A 13,110-nucleotide genomic window follows, 5' to 3' on the forward strand; every position below is an offset into this window, starting at 1 on the left:
AGTTCAAATCCAGCCTCAGACACATAACACTTACTAGCTGTGTGACCCTGGGCAAGTCACTTAACCCCAATTGCCTCACTAAACAAAACAAAACAAAACAAAACAAAACAAAACAAAACAAAAGTGTCAAGTGTCTGAGGCCGGACTTGAACTCAGGTACTCCTGAATCCAGGGCCGGTGCTTTACCACTGTGCCATCTAGCTGCCCCGAACCTGTATACTTTTATGCTATTTGAAATTATACTCATCTTTACGCTGCTTACTAAGTGTCCCTAAATTATTCCATACATCTCAAACTAGATGCACTATTTCTTTCATATTCTATAATACAAGTTAATTTTGTAATAAAACCCTATGTTTTTATTGTATGCAGTGACACTCAACAAATAAAGTTGACTGTCAACAGCACATCACTCTCAAACCTATTATTCTCCAATAAAACTATGGGCCTCCTTAATTTGAAAAGGCCTTCATATGATTAGGTTTTCATAAAGACAGGCACATTTAAGGATATGAACAAACATGTAAAAAAATAAATTGTTACTATAACAGTAAAATGAATAAAACAAAGAGAATACAAGAGAAATAGATGCATTGTTTTCTTAACTACTCAACTTCATTAAGAGGAATTGGGGGCAGCTAGGTAGCGCAGTAGATAAAGCACTGGTCTTGGATTCAGGAGGACCTGAGTTCGAATTTGGCCTCAGACACTCGACACTCGCTGTGTGACCCTGGGCAAGTCACTTAACCCTCATTGCCCCACAAAAACCCAAAACAAAACAAAACAAAAAGATAGAAGAGGAATTAAAACCACTTACTTGTCTCTTAAGTAATTGTGTCCTATTTGTCCAGATATATCTTCAATGGCAGAGAGAATATGATCGAAAGCCTTGAAAATGAAGATATTTCCATTAATATCCCCCAGAAACTGCATTTCTTTTTGTGTTCTCTTTTTTTGCTTTAGTCCCTCCTTGCTCATGTGCCCATTTCAACACCTCCTTCTTTATCCCTTGTCCCTCTTAGAAGATTAAGAAGGATCATATCCCTTTCAGGAATTAACAGGTCCTGAAACTAATGCTTCCTTGGTTCTATCTCATGGTCTGGAGCACAAGAAGGCAACATGAAAGCAAAGCCAGGCTCACAAAGGACAAGGCTGGGTGAATGTGGGCACTGGTGGTGCTCATCGGGCCAATTCACCTCCTTCCTGTCTCACTGCCCTTGTGGGTTCTTACTCTGCCATGAAGCTTTTCATTGAGCTTCGGTTCTCGGTGCTCACTCTTCTTCACCTTCAGCCATTGTACCAGGGGTTTGATGGTCAGACCCTGAAAGATCAGAAAAACTTACAGTCAATCCTCAATTATCTGTAAACAGTCTCCCCACGCTTTGGCTCTGAATCCTAATTTAATGATCTGCTGTAATTTAGTAATCACCCTGTTTTAAAACTTTCGTTGTTTCAAATCTGGCCTCAGACACTTAACACTTACTAGCTGTGTGACCCTGGGCAAGTCACTTAACCCCAACTGCCTCACCAAAAAACCAAAACAAAACAAAAAACAAACTTTGTTGTTTTTTGATGTTATCTGGGTTACTGCCTATTGGCCATCAGGCCTTCTGCTGCTTAATTAAGCAATGATGAGTTGTCAAATGCTTTAAGCTAGTCTGCCTCTGGTCCCAGGCATTACAATATCAGTACTGATATCCGACTAGAATTAAGTTACCAGGCAAAAACCGTCAGAAAGCTTTACCAAAAATATGTATCAATCAGCAAGACCCTCTCTCATCATTAGTATGTTTCATCATATGATGCAGTTGCCAAATGACCAAGAACATAAATTCCTCCAATAGAAAGTGGTCCAGGGCAGCTAGGTGGAGCAGTGGATAGAGCACCGGCCCTGGAGGCAGGAGGACCTGAGTTCAAATCCGGCCTCAGACACTTAACACTTACTAGCTGTGTGACCCTGGGCAAGTCACTTAACCCCAATTGCCTCACTGAAAAAAAATAAAAGAGGAAGCTGAGGTCCAGGGAGTTTAAGTCCCTGGCTCAAGGTTACTCACATAATTAATGTCAGAAGGGGGATTTGACCCTAGGTCCTCTGAGACAATGAGAAGAGATTTTGAGGTATGTATTAAGGGAATATGATCTGAATGAAAAGGAAATGTGAAAGGTCCCTGGAATACCAGAATATGGAACTGTTTCTGTAATATGATCTTTACTGATGCCTATGGTCAATACTATTTAACTCAATGAGAATTTATTGTTTTAGTTCTATTTAAGATGCTGTGCTGAGCTGAGACAAAAATGAAACAATTTCTCCTTTCAAGGGACCAATGCTCTGGGGCTCCACCTCATTAACTTATCCCTAACCTATTCCTTTTATTTTTCTGACTTCTCAAGTACTGCTGTTTTTGCTTTCATGTAGAAATCCAAATACTTAACCACCTCAGTTCTTCTGGGAGAAGAAAACTGGAATGGGTTGAAGCAAAGAGTTGAGCAAGAAGTGGGTCTTATCTCTTTCTCAGTCAGATTTTCAGAGTAGCTTACTTTTTTTGAAGTTAATTTTTAGAACATCAATTACACCCACAGTCAAATCTTATATGTCAATAACATTTCAAGGCTTTCTGAACTCATCTGTGTGAGCAATTCATCCACCAATGTGGAAGTTTATAGCCTATAACTTAACAGGTGGTCTTTGAGAGTTACTGTGGTCAAAGAATCTAGCACTCTGTAGCCAACCTGGTGTTAAGCATTTCTTACTTAAAGTTGGCTAGGTTGGACCTCTTTGGAAGAATATTCCAAAGCTTATGCTTTGGTCACATAGCTTTCAGACCTCATGGTCATGACCATGCTATGATGAAACAGAAGAGAGCTCCAGGACGTTAGGGGAGTGCATATTCTAATCTAAGTAGAATGAAAGATATTCTGAAGCCAGAAATTAATGACCTTGGGATTATCTGTCATCCTGTATTACCCACATCTTTGCTTGTCCCCTTAGTGTGAATAATCAAGGGATGACTGTATGTATGAATAAGCACTTGAGTGACTCAAATTCATGTTATTCTAGTCCATAAAGAAAAAGGAAATGAGGCTGAAAGAAATGTGCTTACACTACAAATTTTAATTTATGTAGCCTCAAAAAGTTTCCTTTTAGGGAAATCAAAATGTTAAACATTTGTGGTGTCCTTTATATTTAAAATTGTTTTTTAAAAAAAGACTTAAGGGACAGCTAGGTGGTGCAGTAGATAAAGCACCAGTCCTGGATTCAGGAGGACCTGAGTTCAAATTTGACCTCAGGAACTTGACACTTCCTAGCTGTGTGAGCCTGGGCAAGTCATTTAACCCTCATTGCCCCACCAAAAAAGGAAAAAAAGAAAAGAAAAGAAAAGAAAATTGTTATATAGAGTAGAAATAAGGGTAGATATGTTCTCCTTTTTCATAGTAGGGTCAGGGGGGACCCTGATTACAGATCAGAACAATAGGAGAGTAGGAATTTTGGATTGTCTAGTTAGGACACCTTCATTCCTCCCCATCTTGTCCATCTCCTTTCTTTCTTTCTCTGTCCTCTTCACTCCTTTCTCCTGTCTGTTGTTCTTTTCCCTTTTTATTTCTCCATATGCCTCAGACCTGTCAATAGCACTAATGCATTTTGGCTGTGAAGCTAAGGATAAAGACGTTGCTAGTCCTTGTATTGGGAGCAGCTAGGTGGCAAAGTGGATAGAGTACCGGGCATGGAGTGAGGCAGATCTGAGTTCAAATCTGGTCTTAGACATTTACTAGCTGTGTGACCCCCGGGCAAGTCACTTGACCCTGTTTGTCTCAATTCCTCACCTTTGAAAGGAGCTTGAAGGGAGGCAGCTAGGTGGCGCAGTGGATAGAGCACCGGCCCTGGAGTCAGGAGTACCTGAGTTCAAATTCGGCCTCAGACACTTAACACTTTCTAGCTGTGTGACCCTGGGCAAGTCACTTAACCCCAGTTGCCTCACCAAAAAAAAAAAAAATGGAGCTAGAAGGGGCAGCTAGGTGGCACAGTGAATAGAGCACCAGCCCTGGAGTCAGGAGTCTCTGAGTTCAAATCCGGCCTCAGACACTTAACACTTTCTAGCTGTGTGACCCTGGGCAAGTCACTTAACCCCAATTGCCTCACTAAAAAAAAAAAATTAAATTAAATTAAAAGGAGCTGGAGAAGAAAACGGCAAACCACTACAGTATCTTTGCCAAGAAAACTCCAAATGGGGTCATGAAGAGCTGGATATGACTAAAAATGACTGAACAAGCCCCTGCATTAGAATAGGCTGCACCCATTTATGTCACACAGACCAGGATGACAGGGTCATAGGTCTGGAGTGTGCTTAATGTTATATCTTACCAACAAGGAAAAGGCCATCTCTAGTATGGTCATCTCTACCTTTGGGTTACTTTTTAATCATTTATTCAGAAAAAACTTCTGTAGACCAGTATTTGGCAGAATTTGGCTCCCAGGGAGAAACTTTTAATATGAATTCAACATTATCTGTCTCAAGGGACTTTGCTCATGAGAGGTTGTCATCTATCACTCAAGTCTCTGATTTAGGGAAAGTCCATCCCATTAGAATAAAAAGAAGTCCTGCTCCCAGTAGTCTTTTAGCACTCACAAAATTAGCCTTAGCAAGAACCACAATAGGACTACTTTCTGCATTCCAGATGTACCTCAGGGGCATTTTGAGCTGCAGGTTAGTACTGGGATAAAATGTTTTGAAAGCACTGCAATGGGAATTTGCTGCCACTCAATTTACTGAGACCTTTTCTTCATGAAATGGGGACCAATAAAACCTGTTCCATCAGAACTCTCAGCATCTTACATATGCATGCTCACTGACCTGCTTGTTTGTTTACAAGGGTTTTGTGTCACAGAAAGATTTTTCACTGGACCTGGATCTCAGAAGGTAATAAATTGCTCACTTTTCTTACGTCATTGATTCTTTTAATTCACTTCAAGGTTATTTGGAAAATTACTTCTTCCCACACACAAAGAGCATAAAGAAAAGAAGAGAGAATTCCCCCAGAAAGGGAGTTCTTATTCCCTTCTCAATCGTGGGTTCAGGCCCACGAAGAAAAGCATTCTATTTTCCTCGGGGAAAGGAACAATAAACACAAGCTACAGCCATACTGGAACAGTGCATTGATGCCATCATAAATATGTTTTTCTAGTACTAATTTTGTAATATTTATTAATGACATTTAATATAAAATGTAAAACATTTTAATTGATTATGATTTTCCTCTTCACATTTAGGAAGTATGCATCATGTTCCCTCTGTTCCATCTTACATGCCATCTGAGGTGGCTTGGCTTCTACCCAAATGGGGTAGAGACTCATTGCTGTGGATATGCCACTATCAGTGAAAGGAAGTTGTTAGGCTGTATGGGGAAGTTGTATTCGTTTCTTGGTTGTACTGTCTCACTCTTCCCATACCCTATCCCAACCCAAGACCACTGTAGGAAAAAAGAAAACCATCTCTACCCTCAATTTCCCATATCAAAGATGATTTAACTACTTGTCCACATTCACTTCTCTGATCATAGAAGAAAAAATGGTGCTCATCATTATTTGTTGTCGTCTAATCTTTTTTTTTTTTCATCTGTCTGATTCCTCATGACCTCATTTAGAGTTTTCTTGGCAAAGACTGTTGTGGTTTGCTGTTTCCTTTTCTAGTTCATTTTACACAGGAGGAAACTGAGGCAAACAGGGTTAACTGACTTGTCCAGGGTCCCACAGGTAGTAAGTGTCTGAGGCCAAATTTGAAATTGGGAAGATGAGTCTTCCTAACTTCAGGCCCAGCACTCTCTCCAAGATACTTAAAACCGAGTTAGGGAGATATGTGAAAAAAATGTAGTAACCAAAACAATATTATCCATAAGAGTATTGAATCTATGGAAATTCAGCTTTCTAGAGTCTTTAACAAGGGAGTCCTTCTGGTACTAAGAATTAACCCTTTAAATGATGGCACTTTAAATTGCTTAAAACCTAAAATTCATGGAAATCTTTCTAAAATGTGCTGTATTTTTTCCTGACTTCAAACACAGAGTATATTAACTGTATTTTTTTTTATTTTTTAAATTATGAGTGATCATTATGAACAGAAGTGCATGGTATATCATGTAATCCCAGGTATTGATGCAGTACTGCACTTTGTGTCCATTGCTTCTGTCAGGAAGTAGGGTAACATGCTTCATTATCAATCCTTTGGACACATGGTTTGATCATTGCATTGATCAGATTTCTGAAGTCTTTCAGAGTTGTTTTTCTTTACAATGCTGCTGTCCTTGTATAAATTGGTCTCCTGGTCCACTATCTTCACTCTATCATTCCCTATTACCCAGGATTCTCTGAAAATTTCTCTATCATAATTTCTTACAGCATAATAATATTTCATTACATTCACATACCACAATTTATTCAGATATTAGTGATTTAGAATGTTTTTTTTTAATATGGCTATTGATAGCTTGGATTTCTTCCTTTAAAAACTACCTGTTCATATTCTCTGACCATTTGGAGAATGGTGCTTAGTCGTATATATTTTAATCAATTCCTCATATGTCTTGGATATGACACTTTACTCCAGAGAAACACTTCAAAGATTTTTCTCCCAAGTTTCCTGTTTCCCTTCTAATTTTAACTGCAATCCACTTCTGCAAAATGTTTTACTTTTATATAACCAAAATTTTCTATTTTATCTTCTCTACCACTTATTTAGTCATAAACTCTTTCCCTATCTATGATCTTAAAGGAAGTTAGTCTTCTTATTCCTTGATCTTCTATTTATTTATCACTTTCTATGTCCAGGTCATTTATTCCTTTGGAGTTTATCTCGTCATGGAATATAAAATGTTGGTCCATACCCAATTTCTGCTCATTTGCTTTCCAGTTTTTTCAGCAGATTTTGGCAAATAGGGAGTCCTTATCCCCATAGCTGGTGTCTCAAGGTTTATAAAAAGGGGCAGTTAGGTGGCCTAGTAGTTAGAGTTCCATATCTGAAGTCAGAAGACTTATCTTCCTGAGTTAAAATCTGGCCTCAGACACTTATTAGCTGTGTGACCATGGGTGAGTTAATTAACTGTTTGCCTTAGTTTCCTCTCATATAAAATGAGCCAGAGAAGAAAATGGCAAACCACTCCAGTATCTTTGTTAAGAAAACCCTAAACGGGGTCCTGAAGAATCAGACACAACTGAAACAACTGAATAGCAACAACAAATGAGCTTATCAAACACTTTTTCTGCTTTATAACATAGTTTTAGATCTGGTACTGATAAGCCCACTTCATCCCAACTATTTTTTTTCACGATAATTCTTGAGATTCCTGACCTTTTGTTTCTCTTTTTGAATTTCACTATTTTTTATATTAGTTTATAAAATAATTTTGTGTTAGGTACTGAACAAATAAACTAATTTAGGTAGTATTATCATTTTTATTATGTTGGTTCAACCTATCCATGAAAAATTAATATTTCCCTAATTTTATTTAGGTCTATATTTCTGCATCAGGTGTTTTATGGTTGAATTACATAGTTCATAGGAGTTTCTTGGTAGATAAAGACCTAAATATTTTATACCTTCTATAATTATTTTTTCTTCTAGCATTATTTTTTTTCAGGGCAATGAGGGTTAAGTGACTTGCCCAGGGTCACACAGCTAGTAAGTGTCAAGTATCTGAGGCCAGATTTGAACCCAGGTTCTCCTGAATCCAGGGCTGGTCCTTATCCACAGTGCCACCTAGCTGCCCCCTTCTATTGTTATTTTGAATGGACTTTCTAGGTTTTCCTAGAAAGTTTTTGTTAGTAATATATAAAAATGTTGATTATTTATGTGGATTCACTTTACATCTTGCAACTTTGATGAATTTATTAATTCCTTCAATTAATTCTTTGTTGACTCTTTAGGGTCTTCTAAGTAAATCATCATATTGTTTGCAACAAATGATAATTTTGTTTCCTCTGCTCATACCTATTTCTTTTCTTTTTTTTTTTACAGGGCAATGGGGTTAAGTGACTTGCCCAGGGTCACACAGCTAGCAAGTGTTAAGTGTCTGAGGCCGGATTTGAACTCAGGAACTCCTGAATCCAGGGCCAGTGCTTCATCCACTGCACCACCTAGCCACCCCATACCTATTTCTATTATTTCTCTTTTCTGTCATTGCTATAGCTAGCACTTCTGACACTATGTTAAATATAAGTGGTGAGAATGGTCATTCTTGCTTTACTCTTGATCTTATTGGAAAGGCTTCTAAAGTTTTTTTATTACATATATTTGCTATTGATTTTAGATAGATATTATTTATTATATTAAAGAAAGGTCATTTATTCTTATGATTTCTAGAGCTTTTAATAGAAATGATTATTGAATGTCATCAAAAGTCTTTTCAGCTTCTATCATCATCTATTGCTTTAATTATTTATATTATCAATATGATTTATTATATTTAAATTTTGTATGTTCAATTATCTTTATATCATGTATGTTAGATTTCTAAAAATGCTGTAGCCTATTTGCTAACATTTTATTTAAATGTTTTGAATCAATGTTTGTTTCTTTCTCAGCTTAGTTTCTCCATAGTTTACTTTAAGAAGATCACATTTTCACTTTGCCCTCTGGTTCTAAGAATTTGGGGTATTTTCATTCATAATTTCTTAAAATATGGTATGCAATCTTTTTTGGTCATTATTTTCATAAAGTCCAATTGTTTTTAGATTTTTTTCAGATCAGTTGTTAATATATTTCTTACCTTTTACCAATTTTTAAAATATAGTTATAAAAATGTTAAAAAAAATTTTAACTCCCCTGACAATCTATCTAGAGATCCAATAGGGATTTAAGAACCTTTGATACAGTCCAACCTTCCTAAACCTCTCCCATCCCTTTATATAGATGAAGAAACTAAGATTGGGGAGGTCAATTGATTTTATCAATGTCATGTGCTTGTGCCACTATAGAATTTGAACCCAGGTTCTTTGATCTAAATGACCTTTTCACTAAACCACATAAGTATAAATTGATAATTCCCATCATTGCAGGAGCCAATCTTCTTTTTCTATAGCTAGCTCAACTCTTGGTAGCCAGAGATTTAAAAAAAATAGTCAAAAGTTCTAGAACTGCACATTCAATAGTCAATGAGAAATTAATTAAGGCTTGATTCCCTGATATTCTAATCTAACTGAAACTGGAACCTCTTCCTCACCATTGTTATGCTATGAATTAAGAATTTTTTTTCAAAAGATGGCCTGGTGGCCAAACTGACCAAACTTTCTGTGTTGGTGGAATAGAAGTATAGATTTTTTTTTTTTTTTTTGGTGGGGCAACGAGGGTTAAGTGACTTGCCCAGGGTCACACAGCTAGTAAGTGTCAAGTGTCTGAAGCCAGATTTGAACTCAGGTCCTCTTGAATCCAGGGCTGGTGCTTTATCCCCTGTGCCACCTAGCTGCCCCCGGTGGAATAGAAGTAAATGAAATGCTTAACCTGTGTGGGAAGAATGATTTCTGAATGTCAGCAGAAGCATATATCTCTAACACCGCCAACCTATGGAGAACTGCAGAGGGAAATTAGCATGGTTTTCCTCCTCCAGCAGTCTTTGCATTGCCTGGCTTTCCTAAAGAGAGTGGTACCTAAGCAAATGACTTGTGTGGTCACTTTGCTTCAGCAGGGTATCGAAAAAATGGCCCCTACATACATTTTCCTCACTGATTTGAACCTTTCCTCTTGCCATAAAAGGGGGCTACTCTGGCTGCTGCTGAGTAATGCTAGATGAAATATTAACTTGGGCTTTGTTAATCAGCTACAGGCTGAGGAAGGACTTTTTTTAAAAATGCAGGACAAATTATGTTGGGTCCCATGTGGTGTCACGTGAAAACCTATAAAACGGGTTCCTAGTTACTAAAATTACAAAGCCAATTAGGCTTCTGGTGCCTTGAAACACTTTATAATAATAATTTGCAGCTAATGACCCCTTTGGATTTAGGGACAGCCATTCTGCCTTAGTCCCTTTGACTAAGCACATCAAACCCAGCTACTGAGTTACCTGGAATATGACGGTAAAGAACACCACAATGATGGTGGTGCTCACAAAGAGGTTTTTCTCCTTCACTTTACTTTCATCCAAAAGAACGACCAGGGCATAAGCAACAGCCCCCCGGAGTCCCCCGTATGACATGACTACTTGGTCTATTATCTCCAGCTGGACCATCCGATACTTGTTCAGGAGCCATGTTTGTAAGACCACACCTAGAAAAAATATGCATTGTGGTCTCAATAGACATAAACAGATTTGTTTAGTATCTCTCTTCTGAAGCTTGGTGAAAAATTTTTATTAAATTTTGTCATACCTGCTACTCAATTTTGTCTTATTGCTTAAGACAGGCTTTTTTTCTCCTCAAAAGAAAGCTCTGGGGAAAGAATGTGCTGTTTTTTTTCACTTTACCATGGACTTGTTTGGGTTATTTTTCATCACTAATCTCCCTGTTAGTCTGTCTAGAAGGAACAGGCTTAGGAACCCACAGGAAACAGAACTCAGAGGACCTTACTTCTTTAAATTTGCGTTCAAATGCCTAGTAGGTGGATGAAAGGTACAGATTTGCTTCTACCTAGCATGGTAATTCAATTCTCTGGAAAGGTGGAGGGTAAGGTTTCCACGATTATTTTACAAAATAGGAAATCCCATTAACAGGGTGATCAGAAATAGTTTCTAAACTTCTTGTTCAATGCTATTCTTATTACATTTCTTTTATTACAGAGGCATCTGGAGAATACATCTCACAGCATGATGTCCAAACCAAAAATATCCACAGCATTTGCATATGGAAAAATCTGAAGTGAAGCTTAATAACATCGGACTCTCTCCTAATGAGACATAGAGAAACACTCCCCAAGCCCTAAATGTAATAGCTTGCTTCAAAATATGAACAGAGGTTTGACATCTCAATTTTAAACCCTCATCTACTTGGTAACGCGTGACATTTTCAATGTGTGTGATGGTGTGGACTCTAATTCTTTGTTTCTCAGCAGTCACTGGAAATGATTTCTATCTTGGATGGGTGAATATGAGCTGTAACTGTGTATGGCCTTACATCATTGTATCTCAAACTTGAGCCCAAGCTTAAAATTAGCTTACTGCATTGTTTGAGGGTGGCAGAAAGAAACTGAAATCACTCATCTCCTGACTGCACATTTTCACTGGAAGTTCTAACTTCTTATTCCCAACATGACTGCCAGAAAAAAGAAGGAAGTTTGTTCCTTTGTGGGAACTCAGTTGTACCAGTGCCAACTTCATGAATAAAAACCACAAGGATTCAAATCTCTCAGCTGCCACTCCCTCCTTACCTACCTTGTAGTACTTTGGGAACCAATGGGAAACTGTTTGGTCTCTACAACTCACTCTGCAGGTATAGAATTAGTGTAGTGGCCCCCCATTTCACTAACTACCATTGTGGAATGAGAACTCCAGGATGGACCTTGCTTATACTGAAAGGGTAAGGACTTCTTTATTGAAAGAAAGCTTGTAATGCATCTCAAAATGGTTCTCCCCAAATTCCCCATTCATTTGCTTTGATTTTACTAGATTATAATTTTGGAATGGCAGAGTTCAAATTAAGTCAATCTAAATCAAATGATGGTAATAAGATCTACCCCATTCAAAGCAAAGCCAGGAGTGTTTCCTGGGCAAAGTTTATAAATTGTGTCCCCACTCACAATTTAAAACATTGCCATAAAGCAATGTCTTACTGCCAGTCAGTGGTATTGAATCATCACTATAAAAAATGTAACTCAATATATCACTGAAATAAATATCTATTTGCCACGAAGAGAATTTTGTGTCTGGAAAAGTCTGTGTATTTAGAAAAAGTAAAACTGAAATGTGTCCTGCATCGGATTCTTTTCCCTCCTCCCTTTCTGTCATTTCTAGGTGGCTGCCTCTTTTGGCCACCCCTAGTTTCAGCTCTGCTTCATCATTTCTCCTTGACCTAAAAGTCCAGGAACACATCTGTTACCATTCTTAATCCATTATATAGTCATAATGCTCTTACTGTACCTTGGCATGTAACTGGGACAGTGAGAAAGTGAGCAACTTGGGAAGGATCGTCAGTCTTTCAGTGTCTATAATAGGTTGGTTTCTCAAGAAAATCTTTGCATTATCCAGCTAAGGAGCTTCTCAACTTATGAGACAAAGATTCTTTGGAAAATCTAATAAACCTATCATGTGCTTTGTTTCCAGAAAGCCTTCTCTTTCATTGAAAACATGCTCTGCAGAGTTCCTGGCTCAGTACATTTAGGTAAGATGTGAACACGTCTAGCATTAAGTGAGGCAGGGGAGTTTTCCTTACCAATGGCTCTGTAGATAGAAATGAAGACTAATGTCAGGAGTATGAATGCTGTGTTCCAAGTCCAGATGGCTGGATTTACAGCAGAGATTCCCAGGAACATAAAGATGATTGTTTCAGCTCCACTTGCCAGCATCTTCATGGTGTACCTCACTGTGGTGGCTGATTGCTCAGAGATATTAGCTTTCACGTATTTTTGACAGCATATACCACAGAAAGTAATCCTAGAAAGATAGCCACAATTACTCAGATAAATGACATCCTCTTTGAAATATTATATTATGGGGGCAGCTAGGTGGCGCAGTGGATAGAGCACCAGTCCTAGAGTCAGGAGTACCTGAGTTCAAATCCGGCCTCAGACACTTGACACTTACTGTGTGACCCTGGGCAAGTCACTTAACCCCAATTGCCTCACCAAAAAAAAAAAAAAGAAAAAAAAGAAATATTATATTATGTAGATGGTTTTAGCTGACTTAATAATGAAACTTTGTTAATTCTGTACACTTGCTATAGCATGACCGGCTACAGAGCAGGACAATAAGAATAAACAAAGGGAGTTTAGATAAAAAGTTGTTGTTCAGTCGTGTCTGACTCTTCATGATCCCATTCAGAGTTTTCTTGGCAGAGGTACTGGAGTGATTTGCCATTTCCTTCTCTATCTTATTTTACAGATGAAGATACAGAGGCAAAAGAGTCAAGTTACTTGCCAAGGGTCACATAGCTTGTAAGTGTCTCAAGCCAGATTTGAACTCAGATCTTCCTGA

At 38.0% G+C, this 13,110-nt stretch overlaps 1 protein-coding gene across 2 annotated transcripts in view; it reads right to left on the minus strand.

The window, feature by feature from the left end:
- Positions 1 to 13,110, minus strand: part of SLC9A3 (solute carrier family 9 member A3) — a 139,842-nt gene that overhangs the window by 38,855 nt on the left and 87,877 nt on the right. For both annotated transcript variants that reach the window (XM_043979849.1, XM_043979850.1), the window contains exons 6-9: positions 12,350 to 12,570; positions 10,051 to 10,253; positions 1,232 to 1,321; positions 818 to 888 (exon numbers count right to left, since the gene is read on the minus strand). In XM_043979849.1, coding sequence (XP_043835784.1) covers positions 818 to 888; positions 1,232 to 1,321; positions 10,051 to 10,253; positions 12,350 to 12,570 — 585 coding nt within the window. The remainder of the gene's footprint in view (positions 1 to 817; positions 889 to 1,231; positions 1,322 to 10,050; positions 10,254 to 12,349; positions 12,571 to 13,110) is intronic.

This window comes from Dromiciops gliroides, chromosome 1 (genome assembly GCF_019393635.1).
Source record: "Dromiciops gliroides isolate mDroGli1 chromosome 1, mDroGli1.pri, whole genome shotgun sequence".
Lineage (NCBI taxonomy): Eukaryota > Metazoa > Chordata > Mammalia > Microbiotheria > Microbiotheriidae > Dromiciops > Dromiciops gliroides.